This window comes from Neomonachus schauinslandi, chromosome 5 (assembly GCF_002201575.2).
Source record: "Neomonachus schauinslandi chromosome 5, ASM220157v2, whole genome shotgun sequence".
Classification (NCBI taxonomy): Eukaryota; Metazoa; Chordata; class Mammalia; order Carnivora; family Phocidae; genus Neomonachus; species Neomonachus schauinslandi.
The window spans coordinates 161,647,586-161,674,554 of NC_058407.1; the positions used below are offsets into that span (position 1 = coordinate 161,647,586).

General features: G+C 45.7%; 2 protein-coding genes across 3 annotated transcripts in view; both read left to right on the forward strand.

Moving 5' to 3' along the window:
* The window catches only part of TMEM248 (transmembrane protein 248), a 34,899-nt gene extending 23,741 nt beyond the window's left edge, over nucleotides 1–11,158 (forward strand). Inside the window, exons 3-7 of one of the 2 annotated variants that reach the window (XM_021700367.1) lie at nucleotides 2,222–2,507; nucleotides 3,996–4,146; nucleotides 6,114–6,297; nucleotides 7,713–7,856; nucleotides 8,433–11,158. In XM_021700367.1, the coding sequence (XP_021556042.1) occupies nucleotides 2,222–2,507; nucleotides 3,996–4,146; nucleotides 6,114–6,297; nucleotides 7,713–7,856; nucleotides 8,433–8,453 (786 nt within the window). In that variant the 3' untranslated portion in view covers nucleotides 8,454–11,158. The remainder of the gene's footprint in view (nucleotides 1–2,221; nucleotides 2,508–3,995; nucleotides 4,147–6,113; nucleotides 6,298–7,712; nucleotides 7,857–8,432) is intronic. The other variant, XM_021700368.1, reaches the window with a different exon arrangement.
* LOC110589764 (non-histone chromosomal protein HMG-14-like) lies at nucleotides 589–885 on the forward strand. Its single transcript, XM_044915698.1, has one exon. It carries the CDS (start codon nucleotides 589–591, stop codon nucleotides 883–885), a length of 297 nt encoding a protein of 98 aa, XP_044771633.1.
* Nucleotides 11,159–26,969: the final 15,811 nt, after the last annotated feature.

A 26,969-nucleotide genomic window follows, 5' to 3' on the forward strand; every position in this document is an offset into this window, starting at 1 on the left:
AATAGAACCAGGTGGGTACTTCACTATGTTGGTTTCAGTTTAATCATGACATAACCAGCTGTATGTATTTTTAAAATTACTTATGATTTAAACCATCAAACAGATATTAAGAGATGCCCGAAGACATCTTTTCTCCTCCTTTTTGAAATCGTTCCTGTTTTAAGGTGGTCATGTTTCAAAGTCCATGACAAGGGGGAAAATGGACCGCATGAATATTGGTATTGACTGCGGTTTTGCATTCTACAGAGAGAAAGCAAGGTGTATAGAACTGACCTTTTGAGGAATTATTTTAAGGCAGCCTTATGTATTTATTTTTTTAGTTTTATTTATTTACATAATCTCTGCACCCGAGGTGGGGCTCGAACTCACAACCCCAACTGAGATCAAGAGTCACATGCTTTCCTGACTGAGCCAGCCAGGAGCCCCAAGGCAGCCTTACTTAAAAAAAACCAAACAAACAGGGCGGGTCCCAGCAGCTTGGGCGGCGGGAGGAGCGGCAGCGGCCAGCCCAGCTTCGCGAAGGCTCTCAGTGCGCCGCGGCCCGCAGGGGCCCGCAGGCACCCAGCCCGTGCCCGCCCCGCTGCCTCAATGCCCAAGAGGAAGGTCAGCTCCGCCGAGGGGGCGGCGAAGGAGGAGCCCAAGAGGAGGTCGGCGAGGTTGTCAGCTAAACCTGCTCCTGCAAAAGTGGAAACAAAGCCAAACAAGGCGGCAGGAAAGGATAAATCTTCAGACAAAAAAGTGCAAACAAAGGGGAAAGGGGGAGCAAAGGCAAAACAGGCTGAAGTGGCTAACCAAGAAACGAAAGAAGACTTACCTGCAGAAAACGGAGAAACTAAAAATGAGGAGAGTCCAGCCTCTGATGAAGCAGGAGAGAAAGAAGCCTAGTCTGATTAATACCATAAACCATGTCTTATCAGTGGTCCCTGTCACCCTTGTACAATCCAGAGGAATATTTTTATCAACTATTTTGTAAATGCAAGTTTTTTAGTAGCTCTAGAAACATTTTTAAGAAGGAGGGAATCCCACCTCATCCCATTTTTTAAGTGTAAATGCTTTTTTTTAAGAGGTGAAATCATTTGCTGGTTGGTTTATTTTTTGGTACAACAGGAAATAGTGGGATATTGAATGTGGGAGGCTTTGATTGTCTTGGGTGTCAGCTCAACATTCCATAGATGGGGTAATTTTATATCCTATAATACCAAGCATACTAAATGGCAGTTTGGAGTCAGTTGTGCATTTACTATGTCTTGAATATTTTAAATTACTTCTATTCCCACGTTGTTTTTGGTAGAATTGTTTCCTAAAGGAAACCACTCCTAGATCTTGGCTCTCCTGGTCAGAATTCTTGTGCACTCTGTAACATCTTGGTTGTGGTAGTCCAGTTTTCCTAGTAACCCTGTTAATGTACTGTGCAAGATTGAGAATTTGAGTATGTAGTGTATATGATATTAAGTTGTGAATTAATGGGACTTAACAATGTAACAGTGTATCAGCATTTGAACATCTTGGTACTTGATACACTGTTAAGGAAAATTTGCCTCCAAATTTTAAGCTGGAAGGTCACTGGAATAACTTTTAGAAAAGAATCACAACTACATGGTTTTTTTAGATTTTCGGTATGTACGTTAAGAATTGTGTACAAATTGAAATGTCTGTACTGATCCTCAAAACAACCAATAAAAACTCAATTAAGAAAACAAACAAATAAAAAACTAATCATGGGGCACCTGGCTGGTTCAGTCGGTGGAGCGGGTGACTCGATCTCGGGATCGTGAGTTTGAACCCTACGTTGGGTGTAGAGATTACTAAAAATAAAGTCTTAAAAAATAATAACTAATCATAACTGCTAAGTGAGTTTGGATTAATGCTTTTAATGTTTTATTACTTTCATTCAAGCTTTCTTTTCAAGTTTGGTTCTGAAGCTAGATCATTTTCTGCAAGTATAATATGCTATTTTTTGTTTTACACATTTTCTTGAATAAGTTGGTTTAATCACCTAGTTTAATATCTCATGCCAATGAAGAGTTCACATTTTAGATGGTTTGGAAAACCAGCACTAGGATGCCAATGCAAGAGGCCGCTGGCTGGATCATCACTGTTACTTTCAGTGCTGAGCTCTGTGGCCCCGCGACCCCACCCGGCGGTCATGGCCATGGAGTGCAGTGACAGACCGCACTTCCAGACCGCTCATACTTCCTTCCCTCTGTTCCTGTCACCGCAGGATTGGAATACGTTTCTGCTGCGGTTTAACGATTTGGACTTGTGTGTGTCAGAGAACGAAACACTGAAGCATCTCACAAATGACACCACAACTCCGGAGAGCACGGTGACCAGCGGGCAGGCTAGAGTGTCCACCCAGTCCCCGCAGGCCCTGGAGGACGCGGGCCCAGTGAACATCTCCGTCGCGATCACCCTAACCTTGGACCCGCTGAAACCCTTTGGAGGGTACTCTCGCAATGTCACCCATCTGTACTCCACCATTTTGGGGCATCAGATTGGACTTTCAGGTATGTGAGTGTAGCCCTTTTCCGTTCAGATTTTCTTAGGCAGCAACTCTTCCAAGACAGAGTATTAGTACTATGTGGTTTTTACTCATCAGATTATTTTTATATTTACGTGTCTCCCCTTCTCTTGAGTTTGAACTAAGTGAAGCCAAGAAGGAACTGTTTCTGCTACATCTTCGCTTAAAGTGCTGGGTAAATAGTAGGCTCTCAATAAAAGTGACTGAGAAGAAACTTTGAGGCGTACTCTGGTTTTAATATTTACAAGCGCAAAATTTTTATTCAGGTTTTTCATCTTAGAGTTTTCAGTACATACTACAGATATTGTTACTAGTCTACAGATTTTCGAATGCCCATGTTAGCTCAGCGCTGTGCTAGCTGCTGGGAAGAACTAGAAAAAGCCTAAGATCTGGTCTTGTCAATTGGAATTTTAGGATTATGGCAGAGAGAAGGATAACATGAATTAATATTTATCAAACACTTAACAATAGTTCCCGGCACAAAGGGAATGCTATATTAAGTGCCAGCCCCCCTCTCAGCGGGGAGCCTGCTTCTCCCTCTCCCTCTGCCACCCCCCCCCCCGCTTGTGCTCTCTCCCCCTCCCTCAAATAAATAAGTCTTTAAAAAAAGAAATAACATCTATAGAACATTGAGCACTGCCTTTTGACCTGTAGTACCCTCTGACCAGGACAGACTGTAAGTGATTCAGGAGAATGCTGAGAAAGTAGCAGAAGCTGGAATAATTAGGAAAGGCTTCCTACGGAGGCCTAGACCTTAGAAGAATAGTCTTTGGTTCTTTGTTACCAAGAGCCTCTCAGTCCTTAGAGGAACTTGGGAGTGCCTGGCAGCCTCCTGCTGGCTTTTATGGGTGAGAGCTGTTCCCACGGGAATGAGGCAAGTGTGACTTCTGGGCAGCAGGTGGACCTTCTCCTGCTGTTACTAGAACACCTTGGTTTTCATTTAAGCTTTTTTATCCCTTACCAGTTCCCTGACCTTCCTGAAGTCTGTTAGACCCCTTGATCTTCAGTCTGCTCATATGTGAAAGGGGAACAGTATCGCTTCTTTGGTCGTGTTTGTGGGATAGCGGTATGTTTTATGTGAAAGGATACATATAAAAGCAATTTGGAAATGGCACAAGTGTCACACAGATGCTAAAACAGTGGTGATAATGACTCACCCAGCCCCCCGCTTTCTGCCTGGGCACTGGGGGCCCTCGATGCCTGCCATCTCCAGGCCCTGGCTAACAGTGGCCCCTTGCCATTTGCCACACTGTGGCTCTCCCAGGTGAGCAGGCCTCAGCGTCTGGCTCAGAACTCTTGTTCCTCAAATCCCACAGAGGCAGATGTCTTGCTTCTGTGGGCTGATAGGGGATTCCTGGGTGGGTTTGAGTCCAGGATTCATTGATATCCCAGAGCATAATAAATATATGAGTTCTTAACCTTTATTTACCAACGCCTCTCCCTCCCCCTGCCCCCCCCCATTTCTCTTTCATAGGCAGGGAAGCCCACGAGGAGATCAATATTACCTTTACCCTGCCTACAGCTTGGAGTTCAGACGACTGTGCCCTTCACGGTCACTGTGAGCAGGTGGTGTTCACCACCTGCATGACCCTCACAGCCAACCCTGGTGTGTTCCCCGTCACCGTGTAAGTGTTTTCCTGACCCTGGTGGATGCGCGTCAGAAGCTCCATTTACCATGAGTGTGAGTGGGGTGCTTCAGCAGATTCTCAGGATGCTTGCAGTAAATTACTGTGTAGAATTGTCACAACTGGACCTGTCTAAAGGATTATTTAAGTTGAATTCGGAATCGTAAAGGTAGAACCTTTGCATATAAGTATCAGAGAGTGAGTGAGTGCTTCAGCAGGTAGTAAAAGCATCTGGTTTCGTTGTACGTTCTTAGGCCGCCTGTCCTGTTGGTAGAAGCCTGCCACAGAGAAGATAAATAAGAGCTGATCCTATGACCAGAATGATTTATAAATGAAGCCTCCTGAAAGATGAAGTTTTATTCATCTCCATTATTCAGACAGTTATTTTGTAAATCGAGAGCATAAATGAATCTTTCCACGAAAGTTTTTTTTTTAAATGCCATCTCATTGTTCCCATTTGTATTTATTTATTTATTATTTATTTATTTTTAAGATTTTATTTATTTATTTGACAGACAGCGAGAGAGGGAACACAAGCAGAGGGAGAGAAAGAGGGAGAAGCAGGCTTCCCGCTGAGCAGGGAACCCGATGCGGGGCTCGATCCCAGGACCCTGGGAGCGTGACCTGAGCCGAAGGCAGACGCTTAACAACTGAGCCGCTCAGGCGCCCTCCACAAAACAGTTTCTGTTGCTGAAACTTACGTCTCATATTTTTTGAGCAGCTATCCATGTTACCACTTGGCTTTCTAAGGGTTGTTTTTGTTTGTTTGGTTGGGTTTTTTTTTGCCTCTTTTCTCTGTAATGGAGATAATGATCTATAAATATATGAAATACACAAGATGTAGCCTATTTAAAAGAATTCTATGATGAATTCTTCTTAAATAAGAATAATTACCCTGGGGGGGCACATGGGGGACTCGGTTGAGTGTCCTACTCTTGATTTCAGCTCAGGTCATGATCTCAGGGTCGTGAGATCAAGCCCCACGTCGGGCTCTGTGCTGGGCATCGAGTCTCCTTGAGATTCTCCCTCTGCCCCACCCTGTGCGCGCGTGCACGCACTCTTTCTCTTTTTTTTTTAAAAAAAAAAAAGGATACTCTGGGATTTCTGTTTTAGATATTTGGAGGTTTGTAGGACAAGAGCAGATAAGTATTATTTGCTGTTGGTTATAATATCTGAAGAAGAAGTTTGTGTATAAAACTTTCAGTTGTGACTAAGAATTTAGATAATTTGCAAAAATGGGCTTAAAAGGAGCAGGCCTCTCTGGGTACATCATAGGCAAGAGAACCATGGGTTAGTTGACGTGGGAAGGCAAAGATCTTAACAACCAGACTTCCAAATGTTGGATGCCTATTTCTTATTCTGTTATGTGTTTGTGAAATTAAAAAGAATCTGTGAACGGGGTGCCTGGGTGGCTCAGTCATTAAGCGTCTGCCTTCGGCTCAGGTCATGGTCCCAGGGTCCTGGGATCGAGCCCCACATCGGGCTCCCTACTCAGCAGGGAGCCTGCTTCTCCCTCTCCCACTCCCCCTGCTTGTGTTCCCTCTCTCTCTGTGTCTCTCTCTGTCAAAGAAATAAATCTTTAAAAAAAAAAAAAAGAATTGGTGGATCTGGGGCGTCTGGGTGGCTCGGTCGTTAAGCGTCTGCCTTTGGCTCAGGTCATGGTCCCAGGGTCCTGGGATCGAGCCCCGCATCGGGCTCCCTGCTCGGCGGGGAGCCTGCTTCTCCCTCTCCCACTCCCCCTGCTTGTGTTCCTGCTCTCGCCGTGTCTCTCTCTGTCAAATAAATAAATAAAATAAATAAATCTGTGAACTAAAAACACGATGGTCTTCATCTCAAAGAAATGTATGTCTCTTATTTCTCTCTTCCACACAGATGGCTATGCTCAGTGTTGTGCCCAGGCTGTGGGTGAGACCCGGGTAAAAGTCTCAGGCCACTGAGCCCGTGTCTTTTCCTCTGTTCCCCTGCAGACAGCCGCCACACTGTGTTCCCGACACGTATAGCAACGCCACGCTCTGGTACAAGATCTTCACAACGGCCAGAGACGCCAACACAAAATATGCTCAAGATTACAATCCTTTCTGGTGTTATAAGGGGGCCATTGGAAAAGTCTACCACGCTTTAAATCCTAAGCTTACAGTTATTGTTCCGGACGTAAGTGAGAAAAATGGTGTGTGTGTGTGTGTGTGTGTGTGTGTCTGTCTGTCTCCCGGTATCTGGGCACTGTTATGTAGGCCCTCTTTACCTCCTCGCATTAGCTTAGCCCATGCCGTTGTAGATGGCATGGGCTAAGCTGGGAAGCTGGGCCGGGAGACTGGGTGTAGTGGAGGCTCGGAAAAATGTGCCACCCTGTTAGTTAAGGAAACTCTGCATCCGTTCTTCCTTTTCTGCTTTGGTCACCAGTGGTTACATTTGTCGAGCAGCCGCCCTGTGCCTGACTCGTACGGGTCACAAGGGATGCTCTTACCGTCTGCTCATTCACACGGGCACTCAGGAAATAGCTGGTCATTGTCAGTATGAGCAGTAAATAGTTTGGAATTCCAGAAAGGTAGAAGTAGGTCGGAGGAGATCAGTCTTTGGCTAGATATTGAGGGCTGGATAGGTTTTACTTAATAAGGAGGAAGACCCCATAATCTGGACCAGTGGAGGATTGGCTCATTTGGCTTCCTGCTTAGACTTGAACCCATTTTTAACAGACTGCACTGATTTTTGTAAATGTCCGTACTTTTCTTCCTGTCAGTATATGGTAGGTAGATTTCTTCTTGCCTGATTGTTTTCTCTTTCTAGTATCAAGTTGTAGCAGTTGGTGGGCTGGGGGCCTGTGGGAGTGAGCAACAGAGATCAGGCTGGATGCTGGGCAGAGGCCAGGGTCCAGAAGGCCGTGTGTGAGGCACTTAGACTTCCTGCGTTTGGGCAGGAAGGGTTTTTGTAAAGCAGGGTGTGCGGAAGACTGGTCTGCCCACCTGATGATGCATTTATGGGATGGAGCCCAAGGCTGATGTTTCGAGGCCTGCGTGTGTGTGTGTGTGTGTAGGAAAAGGAATGGAAGCGTGGCTGGGATGCAGCACCTGGCAGGCCTGGTGACTGACCGCATGTGGGAGGTCAGAGAGGAGTGAATCAAGGGCTTGGAAAGTGAGGGAAAGACAAAGAAGGATTAGCTGCCCATGGGGAGAGGCCTTCTTGGTGGCGGAGTAACGAGGAATTGGGAACAGAGGCTTGGGCTGTCAGAGGAAGAGGACGGAAGAGAAGGGTAGGGGTTGAAGCCTCTGGGTCTCTGGGGCTTTCTGGGGAAGGGGGGACCTGGGGGCAGGGTGCTCTTGGGCAGTGTGGGAGTGAAGAAGCCAGGGCAGGGGGCTCCCTTAGGAAGGAGTGGGTGGCCCCAGGAACACCGTCTTTACTTAGATCTAGTTTTAAAAGTTTAGAAGAGAAAAAGAGAAACCACTCTCCTTCCAGTTTAAGAATTAAAGTTGAGGCGAGTCTGGAGGTTATGAACCCTGTTTCCAGAAACCTAGCATTAAAATCTTCCAGTAACTCAGTGCAGATGTTTCTGGTTTATTCTCTTTATTCAGGATGACCGTTCATTAATAAATTTGCATCTCATGCACACCAGTTACTTCCTCTTCGTGATGGTGATAACAATGTTTTGCTATGCGGTTATCAAAGGCAGACCCAGCAAATTGCGTCAGAGCAATCCTGACTTTTGTCCTGAGAAGGTGAGCAGTGGATGGGTGTGGCCCAGTATTTTGCTGGAGATCTCTGTAGACAGAAAGTCCAGCTTAGTCCTTATTCCCTTTATTGCTGGTGGCTCCTTTCCTCCAGAGAAATTAGGTCTTGTCTTTTTATCAGAAGTAGTCTGCCCTCAGCCTAAATCATGGTGTTGGATTTTCAGCCATACACCCACTTCTTAGCTGGTGAAAGGTACTGAGTGGGAATTGTTCTCAAAGTCCCATGGGAGAGCAGTGGATCCTGAAGGGCTGCTTCCTTCGGTTTCTATCAGCTTGAGAAATCATCTCAGAATCCTGATCATGGTTTCAAATCCGTTAACTCTGTCTCAGCATGGGGGTTCCGCTGGATCGGCCGCTTCCTGCAGGAGACTTTTAGATTTCTCTTCATTCCCTGCTAAGTGAGATTTTTTTTCTTAGGGATTTAGTAATTCCTCTGCTCGATAGATGCATGCCCTGTAGCTCCCTGGTGTTTGGTTGGAGACCGGAACCCAGTAAGGGTGCTGGTGGGGCTGAGTTACCTGGGCTTTGCTGTATGATGGGTTTGCTCATCTTGTTCTCTTCTAGGTGGCTTTGGCTGATGCCTAATCCCACAACTGCCCGTTTTCTAAGAGAGACTGAGAGAACCATAATCATTGCCTGCTGAACCCAGCCTGGGCCTGGACGCTCTGTGAATATATTATCTTGCAATGTTGGGTTATTCCAGCCAAAGACATTTCAAGTGCCTGTAACTGATTTGTATATATTTATAAAGATCTATTCAGAAATTGGTCCAATGATGCACGTGCTTCGCACTGGGTGCAGCCAGAACCCTCAGCCTCCCCTGTGGACTTGGTGGGACGACCCTGTGCAGCGCTGGAGAGGATCGTGATCTCAGTGCCGCAGGGCAGACCATGCTGTCTTCACCAAGGTCACGGGGGCATTTCATTGCTGGCGGGGTTGAGGTTTGCTTTGGTTCTTGTTTCAGCCCGATATGTACAGAATGTTCGAAACAGTCTGCACCTTTGATGTGATATTGCATTTCCAAAGCCACCAGTCCATTTTGTGGATTTTATGTGTCTGTGGCTTAATAATCATGGTAACAACAATAATCCCTTTTTCTCCGTTTTGCTTGCAAGGAAACATGCCTATCTTTCTTAGTTTCTTGTTTTGTTTGTTTTTTTCTTTGAAAAGAAAAGTAAAATAGTCACATTTTAATACTACTCTAGTTAGGACAGACTTGTGCTTTTATCTTGAGTAAAAAGTTAACTATTGAAAAATCACCTACATGGTAAAGATCTAAGTTTCATTTTCCATATGGATGGTGAGGAACCTGGTCTTGTGTGAGTTGAGTGGGCACAGAATGTTCCACTGTCGTCTCCTCCTCTCTTGTCCCTTCCCTCCATTATAAAAGTTGAAGCAGCGTCCTCACTCAAAAGAGCTTAAAAATTAAGTAAATGGCTCTAGAGTAGAGTAGAAATTAGCTGTTCTGTTTTCTGGAATGCAGATGGCAGTATGGAAAAAGAAAGATGATTCAGTCTAATAGTTGTGCAAGAGTTTCTTGTCTTCTTTGAAGAGGGAGTGGATTTTCTTTCTTCCTTTTACTTTTTGCATATATTTGTGTGCAGTGAACATATCTTCAAAAGGAAAATGGCAACTGGTAGATCAGTGACATGAAATGATGCCTGTGGAATTGGAAGGAAAGCAGCTCTGATCTGCCATGTATGAGGAAAACCAAAAGCATTTTTCTTTCCTGTGGCATTTTGATGATCTAGGCCCTTTATCCCTTTTTCCTTCTTCTCCATCTTCTTGTAAAAAAAAAAAAAAAATTGCGTTTTCTTTTCTAGTCCTTTCTTGTTACTTATATTCTTACTGTTTTTCATAATAGCTCTTTGCCTTAATAACTCATTGTCATTACTGACTTCTGTGTTTTCCCAAGCAATGTTGTAGAGCAGAAGGGCAGTTAAGACCTTGGACGTCAGCACTTCTTTCCCTCAACTCCAGGTCTGTAGTCTGTTCCAAATTAGAATCGGTCCTGGAGTCTGAAATAATTGGCCTAGAACATGTGATCCCAGGCATTCTTGAACGGAAAACAATTGTGGGCTCTTACTGAAGATTGTTAAAGTAATCACTGTAGTAATTTAATACGTTAACATCCCTTTTTTTTTTCCCTTTTGGTACATTTCAAGCACAGTAATCATACTTGTCTATCCAGTTTTATGAGTTGCTTACATGATGCATGGCTAACCTGTTCATTTAGTTTTCTCTTTAGAGACTTTGAGACTTTTACGAGACAAGATGGAGAAAGAGCCATTTGGCTTGGCCTTTAGAAACACCAATATCATAAGACCACCAGATTTTAGGTTAAGCTGCTACTGAATTAATAATATCCCAGTGAAGTGGAGTTGGAGAGATTTAGAACTGGCAGAGTACCCTAAAAGGAGACCCGTGAAGAAAGTCAATTTCACTGGTTTGTTCAATCCAGCTTGTTGCTAATATCAGTTACCCTTGTTTTAATTACAGGGAATGGCTGGACTCTGTAGCCAGGGGAGGAAGGACTCTATTAGACATGAGGGAAGGAAGTGCCAAAAATGCCTGGACAGTATGACTTGTCCTGAGGCCGGGACACACACTTTAAAATCCAGCATTCACTCTAGCAGGTAATTTCTCAAAGATCTTACGGAAACCCAGAGTCAGGTGTCTAAAGGAAGGCGGGGAAGAGGAGAGGCCGTGGACCTGGGTGAAGAGGTCTAGGAACCGAAGAGACTCCCGTGGAATCTCAGGAAGCGCAGAGTCCTGTTCATACCCAGGCACTTGCAGACAAGGCCCAGTCCTCCGCCACATCTTGCTGAGGGACCTCAGGATTAGGAGAGCGTCCCACACAGGGCCCAGGTGCCATTCCAAGTGACCCCGCACGGGAGCCCTGGCGCGTTCTCAGGCATCTTGGACTGGAGGTCCAATCAAAGGTTAGCAACTTACTATTAAATGGTTGTTTCAGATCATATTGATCTCTTTCCTTTTTCCTTTTGTCCTTTCACTGTATGACTTGAATCAGTTTTGATTCTATTTGTAAGTTTTTCTCGTCACTAGGAGCCTGCGTTTCGGTTGCAATTTCTTTGGCAGTCTGTAGGGATTCAGCATCCTGGTTTTCAACCCTCCTGCAGGCACTGTGGGGTTACGAGGGCCAGAGGACCCATCTCACTTACCTTGCATGATGGTCAGTAGCTGATCTGTTATGGCATTCACTCCCAGATTAATTTTCTGTGTTTGAAATATGTGCATATGTGCTTTACAGAATAAAACCTCTGAATTTATTTGCCGTGTCTCCCGTTTCCTGCCATCTGAGGGGTGTTTTCTAAGGGAAGAACATCTGCGATAAGTAATTGAGGGTGTTTTGCAAGCTGTTCTCTCCAAGTGTCCCCAGTCCTCAGGATGTGCGGTGGGCCGCGTTTCCTACTCAGCTGGCTTCAGCAAGCACCCGGGTCGTCTCCCCGAGAGTACAAAACCTATTTTAGTGCACTGGATCAACAAGGTCCTCACCGGCGTGGCCCTAATCCTGCCCAGAAGTAGATAAAGTAAGGAATACAGGCCACTAGGGAGCATTTGAGTAGCTATGGGCTTTTGAAGACCCCCTTCTCAGTTACATAAGCCCTTCGCATGCAGTTGGCCCGAGTTACGAGAAGCAGACTTCAGCCCGCTCGGCCTTCTCCTGCTACAGAGCTCCCACATGTGCTGGGCTTCCTTTGCCAGGACGCTGTGTCCTTGTCCTCTGCAGTTCTTCGTAAAGGCGGATCGTGTTCACTGGTGTGAATTCTTCCCTCTTGCAATGGGCGGGGGCTCTGTGGGTCTCTCGTCCCTCCCCACAGGTGCCAGGGTGGTAGAGGTCAGCTTCTAGTCACTCTGTGGGACAGGACACCGCCACAGGCCCATTAGTTTCTACCTCCTTCACCTTTCTGGCCTCCTCTCTCTCTCCGGGGCCAAACACTCTACTCACAACACTGTACCACTCCCCGCTCCCTCCCTGTTCTCGGAGATTCATGTGTTCTGCTTCTTTGGCACAGCACAGATGAACCAGAGTCCTTGGACGAGGAAAGCTCACATCCTCCTTCTGTCCACTCTCTGTGAAATTTGACATGTGCCAAGTCCTCAAGTCAGGTTAGAGATAGTGCTTTGAAACCATTTCATGTCCCGGGGGGCACACGGAGCCTGAAGTTGCTCAGAAGCCCAGACAAGCACAGAGCACAGAAAAAGCAGAATGAACCCACAGACCTGGGGAACAGGGTGGAGTCTGGTCAGGGTCTTTGCGAACTTGCTCAAAGAAACTTTCTGTCCCTCGAGAGCGCCTTTTTTCCTTCCTGCTCACCTCTGAAAACCCCAAACTCCTCCTCCCGCGCTGGTTGTTGATTATGGGTGAACCAGAGTGGTTGAACCATTGTAAGAACTGCTGGCAAGTGCAGTGCTATGTGCAGGGGGCAAAGAGGGGCGAGTTGTGCTTTTGGTTTTATGCAGGCTCTTCCCTCCAAACTCTTGCTCACTCAGTAACCGATATTTCAGATTACAAATACCTCCCTGTTCCAGGAGCTGGAGGTACAGCAGCGCCCGGATAAAATCCTTGTCCTTTTTTTTTTTTTAAAGATTTTATTTATTTATTTGATAGAGACACAGCGAGAGAGGGAGCACAAGCAGCGGGAGAGGGAGAGGGAGAAGCAGGCTTCCCGCCGAGGAGGGAGCCCGATGCGGGGCTCGATCCCAGGACCCTGGGATCATGACCTGAGCCGAAGGCAGACGCTTAACCACTGAGCCACCCAGGCGCCCCAATACTTGTCCTTTTGGCGCTTCCTTCTAGTTGGCGAGACCGTTCTTAAACAAGTATTTATAATCTAATGGCAGATAGTGATGAGATACAGAGGCTGATGACCGTGAGACTTCGGGGGGGTCGCACGTGGATGGCACCTTGGAAGAGGCCCTGGTGCTCCTTGCTGGGTGGAGAGGGGTGGCCTGCGGGGACTTCTGTCCCCTCCCAAGGACAGGATTCCTCTGGGCTCTTGCTAGAGAGGCCCCGCAGGGCTGGCCTGCCAGAGGCCACGCGGGGAGTGCTGCACCCCCGTCCAGTCCGGGAAGAGGGTTCTCAGACCGGAAGTCCAGCGTGGCAGGGATGAGGCCCGGCTCCAACCCCCACATGCCGGGCAGCTCTGGCTCTGTGGCCAGCTTTCTCATCTGTGAATAAGGATAACGGCACTAACAGGTGCAGTGGGGATACAGCAAGTTAATACCAAGGGCTTCGACCAGTGCCTGGCGCTCTGTAAATGCTGATTATCACCAAGTGCTGAGGGGGGAGGTGTGCAAGAGTGAGGCTGGCGGGTCAGCTCCGGGGCCGCAGGGCTGCCGGCGCTGGGGCTGCTGCTCACTGGATGCCCGAAAGCAAGTTACATAATGGAAACGAGCATCATGACCCACGGCGATATTTTTAAATTTTAGTTCCTTCTATTTAATTTAAAAACTGAGCTTGACCACTAAATTGATTACACAGCCAACTAATGGAAGGCAGCCTGCAGTTTCAAAACCACCGACCTGGATAATTTATGAGAGCCCTTACGGCAGAGAGATTCCAGAGTCTGAACTGCACGATTCTAGCGAGCAAGAATCCGTTTTGCCGTTTTGAGAAAGCTCCAATCTCTCTGGGTCCCCAAACTTGGGAGCCTGACATCTTGAAATCACATTGACCACACCTTCATTTTAAAGATGAAGTAGCTATTAATCTGAAAAAAATAATTTAAAAGAATGCAAAGGCAGGAGCGCCTGGGTGGCTCGGTCGTTAAGCATCTGCCTTCGGCTCAGGTCATGATCTCGGGGTCCTGGGATCGAGCCCTACATCGGACTCCTGACTCAGCGGGGAGCCTGCCTCTCTCTCTCCCTCTGCCTCTCCCTTGCTCGTGCTCTCTCTCTCTAATAAATTAATAAAATCTTAAAAAAAAAAATACAGAGGTGCGCAGAAGGGGCTAGGGAGGATACGTCCAGTGAAAACCTTTGTGCCCTGAGGTTCTCTGTCAGGCGTCATTCTCCTGCTCCTTCATCTCCAGCCCAGCTCTTCTAGCACCTCCTGAATCTGGACGACTTCCTTCCCAAAGACACCTGACTCTCCCCATCCTCTGTCCCTGTCCTTCATCCGAATCCGGCTGTCTGCCCTGCACCACGTCCATGACCGTGTGACTGGTCCACGTGCCTCATCCGTGTACAGGCACGGTAATCCACCTCCTCGGCATGGGGGTCCCCGCGCCGACACGTGAACACTGCAGCGGCCTGCCACCTGGCATGGGACCCCTTCCTTTCCCTCCCGCCCAGGCACCCGTTCCAGGCTCGGCCTGGCCGCCTTCCTGCCCTGTAGCTCTGCCCAGGGGCCCCCCGTGCTGGGGCAACTGACGAGTGGAATCAAGGTCACGCTAGGGCAGCAGGGACCCCATGGCTTTCTCTAGCACCTTGAGCTCAACCTGATCAGTCCGAATGTTTTCTTTTTACAAATTTTACTATCCTGAAAAGAGAGGTCATACCATTTATCAACATGTAACTTAAAAATAGAGGACTAACTGAATATAAATAAAAGGAAAGCAACATGTCATGAACTCGGGTGCATATTAAGTAAAGGTCTGGGCACAACTACCCTGGAAATGACGACAGTGGGATTAGGTCTTGTGCCTGCGAGTGGATGTCTGTGCTCGGAGAGTGACAGGCGAGCTTCAGATGGGACGCCCCGACTCCCGCAGCAGGGCTGCCGGAGGTGGGATTTTTGCTCAATTTCCCAACAAAACAAAGTACTCTCTTCCCTCAGTTTAGTTGCATTCCTAGAACAGTGTGTGTCTAAAAAATATTTGCGCAAAACAGAGTTAGGTCCCAGGCTCAAAGGATTCTAAGCACGTCTCATCCCCACATGAAGGATGGAGCAGACAGCAGAAGGCTTGTGAAATGGGACAGGTCTTTGCCCTGGCCTGTGGCTGGCCTCCGCATCCGAGGCGAGGCCCCGTTACTGCGGTAACCAGAAACATCCCCTAAACAAAGTGTCCCCTAGGGGTGGTGTCACCCTGTTGACAACCAGGGCCCAGGCATATTGACCCTGTGCATTCTGCCCCAGACTGAAATCTCCCCGATGCCTCAGCTTTTGGCTTCCAACCAACCCTGGGCCCTTGGAACTGCTGTCATTCCCTGGCCCCGACAGTCCAGGTCCACCAGACTATGATCTGTGCTTCTTCCTGGTTTGCCTGACTGTGGCCCACACTTCAAGGTGATGCCAGGACTGGAGAGGTACTGCCTTGTTCCTGGTCCTCCGAGAGGAAGAGGTTGGTCCAGGAGGGCGGTCCTATGATTTGCCTCCTGCCTCGAAGATGTCCATCTGGCCACTCATGAAAGCCAAGATGCCACTCAGGCAGGGAATTGGGAGGGGGGACCAAGAGGTGTACTTCCTGTCCCCATCCCTCCTCCTGTGTGCGCCCCACCCCCACGTATGCCCCCCCCCCCAGGGCACAGAATACCAGGAGAGCAAGAAAAGGGAGAAACTGATCTTTAAAGATTTTTTAAAATTTATTTGACAGAGACAGCGAGAGGGAACACAAGCAGGGGGAGTGTCAGGCAGAGGGAGAAGCAGGCTCCCCGCTGAGCAGGGAGCCTGATGCGGGGCTCGATCCCAGGACCCCGGGATCATGACCTGAGCCGAAGGCAGATGCTTAACAACTGAGCCACCCAGGCGCCCCGGGAGTAGCTGATCTTAACCCACATTGATGTATGTACATTTTTGCTATACCCAGATAGAAAAACGAGCCTGTAGCTCTAAGATGTAAGAAATGTGCCCATAGGGGCATTTGGGTGGCTCAGTTGGTTAAGCAGTTGCCTTGGGCTCAAGGTCATGATCTCGGGGTCCTGGGATTGAGTCCCGAGTTGGGCTCCCTGCTCAGCAAGGAGTCTGCTTGTCTCCCTCTCCCTCTGCCCCTCCTCACCACCCCTGCTTGTGCTCTCTCTCTCTCTCACAAATAAAATCTTTAAAAACAACAACAAAAAGAAATTAGCCCATGAAGTTGCTGGTGCAACAGAAACATGCTGTATATTGGACTGTGGGGGAGGGGGTTGGATGATTCGTCGGGTAGAAGTAGTATGAACAGGAAACATGTCAGAAATACACAGTGAAAAACCAAGAATTTGGCTAGAACTGCACAATACCTGGAGAATGTGGGATATGCAACTCTTAGTGGTAATGATGTTAGAAATTTTGGCCTGGGTTGGACTCTGAAAAAATGAGATGTCAAAAATCTAAGCAGGGCAGGCAAAGCAAAGAAAATCTTTGAGGTGGTCTGCCCAGAATTTGAACATATTGGCAACCAATGGATGAACCAAGATGCGTGTGTGGGGGTGTGTGTGGTTTTTAGACGGGGACCCTCCAGAGTACATCTTTGTGTATCTTAAGCCCCAACGCTAAGCCTGCAACACGCATACTTTATTTAGAGCAAATGATTGTGCATATCCCTCTGGTAGCTGTTCTAGCGACCAGCTCATGGACAGATAGTAGCCCCTAAGGAGGCAGGAGAACATAACAGGTGGGAGGTTGGGTTTAGGATTTGTTGCCTAATTAGGATTGTCTGGCTTCCAATTCTGGCACTGCCACCTCACTCTTGGGTAGCCTCGGGCAAATCTCATTTGTACTCTGCCTCCATTTCCTCATCTGTAAAAATAATGATTAACAATAGTATTTATTTTCTAGGGTTCCAGAGAGGATGCAGTAAATTGAAATATGTGGAGCCTGAAGATGATAAATGTTAGCTGTAATTGTGGAGACCTGGAGTCAGCCTGCTTACCTTATACCTTGTCCCTGCAGGGAATATGGCGGTTGTGCCGGACAGCTCTTGGGGGGTGCGGGGGCGGGGTAGTCCGTTGGTGGAGACAGGACCAGAGCTGAGCCCATAAGCCCTGCCTGTTGTCCTTGTCACACCCTTACTACTTTGATCCCTGGAAATGTTTAAGGTTACCAGTCCAGTTCCACAGAGATCTGCTCCTTGTCCAGATGACACTCTGTGACAGATGACATTTCTCGTGACTTCTCTGATTGGATGGAGATGTGAAGGACTAGGAGGTCGACCACCTGGAGTCCTGAGTCCCTACTGATAAAGCAGGTTCTCTGGATTGGGGTAGAGGAGTGACAGCGGGCTGCAGGGCGCCGTCTGCTGGTTATGTATTGAGTTCTCGTCCTGCAAGTTCTGCCCCAAAGCACATGACACCTGACAGGAGCCGAGAGCATTTGGGACTTGCCCCCCGCCCGTGGCAGAGTCCCCAGCTGGTACAGTAGCATGCGTACTAACGTGGGATCCCAGTGCAAGAGTGTCCCAGAGACCGGTGGGACTTTATCTCTCACCTCTAGTGGTAGTGAATTTTACTGCACACACTGGATATGAATTTGCTTAGAATATTATGTACATGCACGACTCATGTACCTAATACACATAAAAATAGAAACACGGACTCCAGCAGTTTAAAATGCTTTGACAGTGTGATGACATCATGGTGCCCATTAGCTAGTATCTCAAGCCATATCTCAAACCTATAAGTGGTTTAGGGTGAGATTCATCGCTCAGAATTTGTGAATCTCTCTTTCAAATTGTGCTTATTAATTGGGCATTATTTTCTGGATGACTTCTTGTCAGATCTAATGAAGGCATCATTTGAGCTCCTAAAGGAACCTCAGAAGCCCTCCCAGGAGTAGGAGAAGGAGTTGACTCTGCCATCATCTGTCATTTGCTTGTACTTAAGTATTATTTTCAATCAGTGATTTATTTGAAGGAGGGTTTTTGAACCCATTTGTCCATGTTGTGGGTGTTACTTTTAAACCAGTTAACGAAAGTCATGACTCCCCTTAATGGTGTCCATATACCTTGCAGTACTTCTGGATCAGCTGAAAGTGGGTCACGTGAGGGCCCTTCCCTCAAGGCAGCCTGCAGGACTGGGCGCCCCACACGTGACACATCCAATGGACAGCCCCAGGGAGGGTGATGCTGTCAACTTGTATACTTAATCTGGGTGGAGCCTCATTTCAGTCTAATTTTTATACTGAAGTTTTTACACCCTTATGAATCGACTGGTACCATCCCTTCGTCTGAGTTGTGTGTACCCCACTCTGGAGTTGCTTCTCCCTCTCTCTCTCTGCCTGCCTCTCTGCCTACTTGTGCTCTCTATCCTTCTGTCAAATAAATAAATAAAATCTTTAAAAAAAAATGTGGTCTGGGGCGCCTGGGTGGCTCAGTTGGTTAAGCGACTGCCTTCAGCTCAGGTCATGATCTCAGGGTCCTGGGATCGAGCCCCACATCGGGCTCCCTGCTCAGCGGGAAGCCTGCTTCTCCCTCTCCCGCTCCCCCTGCTTGTGCTCTCTCTCTGTGTCAAATAAATAAGTAAAATCTTAAAAAAAAAAAAAAGGTGGTCTATTTTCAAGTCTCTCCCAGCTTTTACTTTCCCTAGACTGTGTTGGGACCTCTCAGTAGCAAACCTGAAAAATCCTGAGCCTTACCTCACCAGCAGAGGGAGATGTGCATTTGAATGGAGCGCTCCCCTTAAAGAAGGCTGATTCACCCGCCGGAGCTGGGAGGGTGGAGTCTGGACCCCAGTTGGATCCCAAGGTCTGTCCAGGGCTGGAAGGTTCCGGGATGGATATCTCTGGCAAAGTATTAGGCAACTACAAAACAGGACAAAATTGGCAAAACCAACCATTTCAGGGCTCTGGAAGTTGACCAAAATAGCAAGTAGACGAAAAGTTGAGGAGCATCTATTTATGGAAAAACTGAACTTTTGGAAAGAGCAGTGGGAGTCTTGCCTGGAGCTGTTTCCATTTCCTCCTCCATCCCCAACTTCTAATGCTAACAGGCTGAAGGTGTCTTTGAAAACTAGCAGTTTCATTGTTGGACTTGCTTTGGAGGGGAGGGAGAAAACTCCATGCTCAATGGCATTGTCGGTAAAAGTAGCAAACTCAGTAGGAAACGATAGTTGAAAGCCCACAGCTTTGGTAGCCTGAGGTTGCAGATGCACTTGGGGCAGGTGGCAGACCAGTGGGCTATACAGAAATTTACCAGGGAAATCCCAGAAAACAGAGAACCAGAGAGAGCTGATCAAGCTTTCCACACATCCCAGGTTGAATGGGAGGTTGTGTGCATGCACAGGGGAGACCCAAGAAGTTTCAAGCTCTGTGGTGGAAAGTAAAAGCTGGGAGAGACTTGAAAATAGACCACTTTTTTTTTTTTTTTTTAAAGATTTTACTTATTTATTTGACACAGAGAGAGAGCACAAGCAGGGGGAGCGGGAGAGGGAGAAGCAGGCTTCCCGCTGAGCAGGGAGCCCGATGTGGGGCTCGATCCCAGGACCCTGAGATCATGACCTGAGCTGAAGGCAGTCGCTTAACCAACTGAGCCACCCAGGCGCCCCAGACCACATTTTTTTTTAAAGATTTTATTTATTTATTTGACAGAAGGATAGAGAGCACAAGTAGGCAGAGAGGCAGGCTCCCCCCCTGAGCAGGGAGCCCGATGCGGGACTTGATCCCAGGACCCTGGGATCATGACCTGAGTCGAAGGCAGACGCTCAACCGACTGAGCCACCCAGGTGCCCTGAAAATAGACCACATTTTGAATAGGCTCCCCCACTTGGCAAAGGGTGAGAGCCTCACTGGCTCAGGTGTTTGAGCAGAATCTCTAACCAGTCATTACCTGACCACTCTACTAGGCAGACTCCGGGACAATTTCTAGGCAGATTTTATTTTACAAAAAATGAAAATATAAATTACAAAGCTGAGTAGAGATAATTATGAGTGTGTACCACTGGAGAGGCGGATTCCAAAGATTGAGTCTAGGCAACTTACTAAAAATAAAACAGTAACAACAAACTTTAAAGGAAAAAATCAGAATCCACAGTTGCTATAATATGTTATGTAAAATGTCTGGTGTTCAGGGCGCCTGGGTGGCTCAGTCGGTTAAGCATCTGCCTTTGGCTCAGGTCATGATCCGAAGGTCCTGGTCAGCGGGGAGCCTGCTTCTCCCTCTGCCCCTTCCCCTGCTCGTTCTCTTTCTCAAATAAATAAGTAAAAGCTTTAAAAAAATGGTGTTCAACAAAAAATGGAAACCAAAATGAAAAATACAGTAGCATTTACAACCACTTAAATATACTTAGGTATGAATCTAAAAAAGCGTATATAGAGCTGATGAAAGAAATCAAAGCCAAATAGATGGAGAGGCATACCGTGCTCGTGACCGAAAGACTCATAGTAAAGATGTCAATGGTTGCCAAATTGATTTAAAGATCTAATGCAATCCCTATCAAAATGCCAACAAGGACTTGTTTGGTAGACATAGATAGGCTTATTATAACATTTGTTAGAAAAGGCATAGGCTCTAGAATATCTAAAATATTCTTTTTAAAAACGATTTATTTATTTATTTTAGAGAGAGAGCGGGTGTGCATGTGTGAGTGAGGGGAGGGGCGGAGGCAAGGGGAGAGGGAGAATCTCAAGCAGACTCCCCCCTGAGTGTGGAGCCAGAGGTGGGACTTGATCAAGACCCTGAGATCTTGACCGGAGCTGAAACCAAGAGTCAGATGCTCAACCAGGTGCCACGGAGGCACCCGTGAAAAAAGGTAGAATAAAAGGCGTAGAATCACTGTGCCCAACATTAAGGCTTACTAGATAGCTACGGAAACAGCATAAGTCCTGGTGAGAGGACAGAAGCAGGGATCAGAAGCAGAAGAGAGAGCCCAGAAATAGACCCACACAAGTCTGCCCATTGGATTTTTTTTTTTTTTTTTTTTTTTACAAAGATGCAAGAAACAATTCAGTGAAGGAAGGATAGTCCTTTCAACAAACGGTGCTGGAACAACTGGACGTTCATAGAAAAAAAAATGAACCTTGGCCTAAGTCCCACATGTCATGCAAAAATTAACTCAAAATCCTTAGACATGACCCCGCAAACGTAATCCATAAAAGGGAAAATTGACAAATTGAACCTCATCATAATAAAACTCTCAATGCATGAAAGACACTGTTAAAAGGATGAAAAGACAAGCTACAGACTTGGAGAAAATATTTGCAAACCACATACCCAACAAAGAACTATGACTGAGAATATGTAAGAACTCTCAAAACTCAACAGTAAAAAAACTGAACAGCAATTCAGTTAGAAAATGAGCAGAAGATATGAACAGACATTTCACTGAAGAGATTTCAAATAAGCAAATAGAAAGATGGTTAACATCTTTAGCCATTAGGGAAATGCAAATTAAAACCACAACAAGATATCATTACACACCTATCTGAATTGTGAATGAATGAATAAAGAGCAAAGAGAAACTGAATTACTCATATATTGCAGGTGGGAATGTACAATTTTACACCCATTCTGGAAAACCAGAAATTTTTATGAAGCTAAGCATGTGACTACCATACAACCCAGAAATTGTACTTTTGGGCATTTATCCCAGAGAAATGAAAAATAAATGTTTACACAAAAACCTGTACATGAATGTTCACGGCAGCTTTTTTCATAATAACCCCAAACTAGAAATGACCTCAGATGTTCTTCCTGCCGAGCAGGAAGCCCGATGTGGGACTCGATCCCGGGACTCCAGGATCATGACCTGAGCCGAAGGCAGTCGCTTAACCAACTGAGCCACCCAGGCGCCCTCTCTGTATCATTTCTTAAAACTGCATGTGAATCTACAATTATCTGAAAGTAAAAATACTGATTAAAAAAAATCTGAGCAAAGACCTCAGTCTCCTTCACACTATGGAGGGAGATACATTTCACAGATGAACTTCAGCAAGTTACTAAAAACAAAACAATAGCAACTCTCGGGGGAAATTCAGAATCCCAAGTTGCTACAGTATATTATCCAAAATGTCCCATTCTCAACAAAAAAGTATAAGGTGTGTATGCAAACACAATAAAATCCATATTTGGTGGAAAACCAGTCAGCAGAAGCTGTCTCTAAGTAGACCCAGATGTTGGATTTAACAGACAAAGGCTTCAAAGCAGCTATTCTAAACACACTCAGAGAATTAAAGGAAAATATAATTGAAGAATTGAAGCAAAATATAATTACAACTAAAAAACAGGGAGTCTCAACAAAAGCAATGAAAAATATAACAAAGAACCAAGTGAAAATTCTAGAGTTGAAAACTGCCATAACTTCGATGAAATATTTACTATACATGGTCTTAATAGTAGATTTGAGATGGTAGAAGATTCAGTGAACTTGAACATAGATCATAAAAACTACCCAATCCTGAGCACTAGAGAGGGAGGGAAAAAAAAGCAAAAACGATTGGATTGAAGAAAATTGAACAGAGACTCAAGACCTGGGGACAGCATAATAACCATACCAACATAGAGAAATGATAGTCACAGAAGAAGAAAAGAGAAGGAAAAGGACAGGAAAAATATTTGAAGAAATAATGCAATTAACAACCCATCTCTCAACGCTGTGGAGGAAGACAGTGGGTGTGGCATATTCAAAGTGCTAGAAGAAAAACTGCCAGCCAAGATTTTTTTTTTTTAAAGATTTTATTTATTTATTTGAGACAGAGAGAATGAGAGAGAGAGAGAGCACATGAGAGGGGGGAGGGTCAGAGGCAGAAGCAGGTTCCCTGCCGAGCAGGGAGCCCGATGTGGGACTCGATCCAGGGACTCCAGGATCATGACCTGAGCCGAAGGCAGTCGCTTAACCAACTGAGCCACCCAGGTGCCCCCAGCCAAGATTTCTATAAGCAGAAAGATTACCCCTCAGATATGAAGCTGAAAGGCATTCCCAGGTAAACAAAGCCTGAGAGAATTCATTGCTAGCAGATTTGCTTTATAAGAAATACAAAAGGAAGTTCTTCAGGCTGAAGGAAAATGACAACACACAATAACTTAAATCAACATGGAAGAAACGAAGAGCAACAGAAATGGCAAATAAGTGGGTAAAGATAAGTTTGTAAAAAAGTATATATTTTTCTTAATTCCTTTGAATGACATATGATTATTTAAAACACTAATTATAACACTGTATTTTGAGGTTTAAAAACGTGGGGCTCAAGGGGCGCCTGGGTGGCTCAGTCTGTTAAGCATCTGCCTTGGGCTCAGGTCATGATCCCAGAGTCCTGGGATCGAGCCCCGCATCGGGCTCCCTGCTCAGCGGGAAGCCTGCTTCTCCCTCTTTCTCTCCCGCTGTCCCCCCCCACTCGTGCTCTCCCTCTCTCTCTCTCAAATAAATAAATAAAATCTTTAAAAATAATAATAATAAAAAGAAACATTAAAAAAATAAAAATGTGGGGCTTGAACTTACAATCCCAACATCAAGAGTCGCATGCCCAAGACCCCTGAGTGGCTCAGTTGGTTAAGCATCTGCCTTCTACTCGGGTCATGATCCCAGGGTTCTGGGCTTGAGCCCCACATCGGGCTCCCTGCTTGGCGGGGAGCCTGCCTCTCCCTCTAGCCTGCCACTACCCCCTGCTTATGCTCACTCGCTCTCAAATAAATAAATAAAATCTTTAAAAAAAGAAAAAATGAGTCACATGCACTACTGACTGAGCCAGAGCCGTCCCAAGGTTTATAACATATATGGATGTGATACATAGGACAATAATAGATCAAAGGAGGGGAGAATGGAACTATCCTTAAAAAGCTGCCATGTTTTACCAGAATGAAGTCAGCTTTTTTTTTTTTTTAAGATTTTATTTATTTATTTGACAGAGAGAGAGAGTGAGAGCAGGAACACAAGCAGGGGGAGTGGGAGAGGGAGAAGCAGGCTCCCCGCCGAGCAGGGAGCCCGACGCGGGGCTCAATTCCAGGACCCTGGGATCATGACCTGAGCTGAAGGCAGACGCCCAATGACCGAGCCACCCAGGCGCCCCCAGAATGAAGTCAGCTTTAACCCAAAGTAGAGTGTGATGAGTTAAGATATATATGGCAATCCCTAGAACAACCATTAAGAAAATAACTCCAAAAACATCATTGAAACTTCAAGAGAGGAGTTAAAATGGTACATCAAAAATATTTTTTAACATAAAAGGAGGTAGTAAAGAAGGAACAGAGGGTCACACGCACAGCAGAATGACATGTGTAAACCCACTAGATGTGAATGAATCAGACACTGTAACTGGAAGGCAAAGATTGTCAGACTGCATACAAAAAGCAAGATCCAACCATAGCCTGTCAAGAAGAGACACGTTTCAGATTCAAAGCCACAAAATAAAAGAGTGAGAAAAAGATGGACTACTCAGCTATCAAAAAAATTGAAATCTTGGGCACCTGGTGGCTCAGTTGGTTAAGCGACTGCCTTCGGCTCAGGTCATGATCCCAGGGTCCTGGGATCGAGTCCCACATTGGGCTCCCGGCTCAGCGGGGAGCCTGCTTCTCCCTCTGACCCTCTCCTCTCTCATGCTGTTTCTCTCTGGCTCGCTCTCTAATAAATAAATAAATAAAATCTTTAAAAAAAATTGAAATCTTGCCATTTGCAATGACATGGATGGAACTAGAGGGTATTATGCTAAGCGAAATAAGTCAATCAGAGAAAGACAATTATCATACGATCTTGCTGATGTGTGGAATTTAAGAAACAAATCAGAGGATCATAGGGAAAGAGGAAAAAATAAAACAAGACAAAATCAAAGAGGGAGACAAACCATAAGAGACTGTTAACTGTAGGAAACAAATGGGGGGTTGCTGGAGGGGAGGTTAGTGGGGGATGGGATAACTGGGAGATGGGCATTAAGGAGGGCACGTGATGTAATGAGCACTGGGTATTATATGCAACTGATGGATCACTGACCTCTACCTCTGAAACCAATACTACGTTATATGTTAATTGAATTTAAATAAAAATAAATTATTTAAAAAAAAAGGGAAAAAGATATATCAAACAGCAACCAAAAGAGAGCTGGAATGGTTAGCTTAGTATCAGACAGAATAGACCTTTAAATTTTTTAAAAGATTTTAGTTATTTATTTGACAGAGAGAGAGAGCGAGAGAGGGAACACAAGCAGGGGGAGTGGGAGAGGGAGAAGCAGGCTTCCCGCGGACCAGGGAACCCGATGCGGGGCTTGATCCCAGGACCCTGGGATCATGACCTGAGCCGAAGGCAGACGCTTAACGACTGAGCCACCCAGGCGCCCACAGAATAGACCTTAAAACAAAAAATATTCCTAGAGACAAAGAAGGACATTTCAAAATAATTAGAAGATGAGTACATTAGGAATGTAACATATATATTTAAATGTATACACAAGTAACAACAGAGCACTAAAATACATGAAACAAAACCTGACAGAATTGTAAGGAGAAACAATTCAACAATTATAACTGGAGATTTCCATACCACACTCTCAAAAATTGATAGAATAATTAGACACGAAATCAACAGAACGTAGAATAACTGAATAACACTATCAACCAAGTTAACGCCAACCAATCCCAGCAGATTACACATCCTTTTCAAGTGCACTTGGAACGTTGTCAAGATGTTAGGCGAGAAGACCGAAATCATTCAAGGTGTGTTTGATGACGGAATGGAATTAAATATGGAAATAAATTCAGCAAATCCCCAAGTAAAGGAACAGCTTTAGAACAGCTGATAGAATGTTCTAGGGGCGCCTGGTTGGCTCATTCAGTTAAGTGTCTGACTCTTAGCTCAGGTGTTGATTTCAGGGTCGTGATTTTAAGCCCCGTGCTGGGCTCAACGCTGAGTGTGGAGCCTACTTAAAAAAAAAAAAAGTTCTAAAACTGGATTGTAGTGATGGTTGCACATCCTTATAAATTTGCTAAAAATATCATTGAATTGCACACTTGCAGTGCATGAATTTTATGTGTGTAAACGATACCCAGATAAAGCTGTTTATTGAGTACTGGAGGAGGGGAGAGTGGTTGATTGCAAAAAGCCACTCAGGTAGGATGACCAGCTTGTCCTGGTTTCCTAGGGACTTTTCTGGTTTCAAACCTGAAAAGTCCTGCATCCTGAGACCCCTCTGCAGTCTCAGGGGAACCAGAAAGGTGGTTACCATAGGCACAGGGAAATTTCTAGTGTGGGCACTGAGGTAGTTCATGCATGAGTCCCCGCATTTGTCAAAACCCATACACAGCTTTGCTGCGTGCAAATTTTTAAAAAATCGACCAAGATGTCATGAGACCCAGAATGGAATGCTGGGACTATGACAAATTAATCTGTCTTACATATGACATAACCTCCATGAAGGCGGTGGAGAGAAAAGGAACTGATCTAAGTAACTTTGGAAAACCATGTTTTGACGAGATACTCTAAAGACAAAGAAGGACTGTATGTAAATACTATCCTCTAGTTGGTAAATTGTTCCTCATGGAGTGTAGGTGGGCAATTCTGAAACTACTTTGTATGTGCACTAGGAATGAGCAAATGCATAATAGATGGTAGATGATGGGGACCAGGTTACAAATAAGCAAGGGTTGGAGTCAGAGCTGTTAGTATGAACTCATGTTTCCTTTGACATATGCAGATGGGTGCAGAAAGAATTACAGATGTGCGTATACATATGGGTTAGAATACATACATACATTTCCAGACGCTGTCCGCCGAGAGGGCCCTGAAGCAGAAACACTCCGGTAGCAAGAAGCACGCCTACTACCCAGATCTCAGGTTCTAAATACCATTCTCCAATAAAAGAAACCAAGGCTCCTTGGGAAAGTGGCTGATTCTAGGACTGGGGCAGGGAATATAAGATAAGTTTGCAGCATCTTGTGTCAGAAAGTAAGAAAGTGTTTAAAATGAAGGAGGGGGGAGAGGGGGAAGGGGGGAGGAGGAGGAAAAGTAAGAGAAGGAGGAGGGGGAGGGGAGGAGGGGGAGGAGGGGGGAAGGGGGAGCCAAAGCAGAGCAACAGAAATAATGACCATGTTGAGTTGTGACCCATGAGTCCATACTGATGTAAAGAAATGGTTGAAATGAAAAAAAGTTAAATTAAAAAAATAAATCATTGAAATGAAGAAAGGGAGAAGAAGGGGCAAATCTTCATGCAGAAGAATTCCAAACAATATGTGTAGATGCCCCCTGCCCCCTTCTGGGAGGTGGAGCTTGAATATGGTCTGGGCTGAGTGATCCACTTCCAAAGAA

Excerpts from the sequence above, each read along its gene's own strand:
- LOC110589764 (XM_044915698.1), top strand. The coding sequence starts at position 589 with ATGCCCAAGAGGAAGGTCAGCTCCGCCGAGGGGGCGGCGAAGGAGGAG.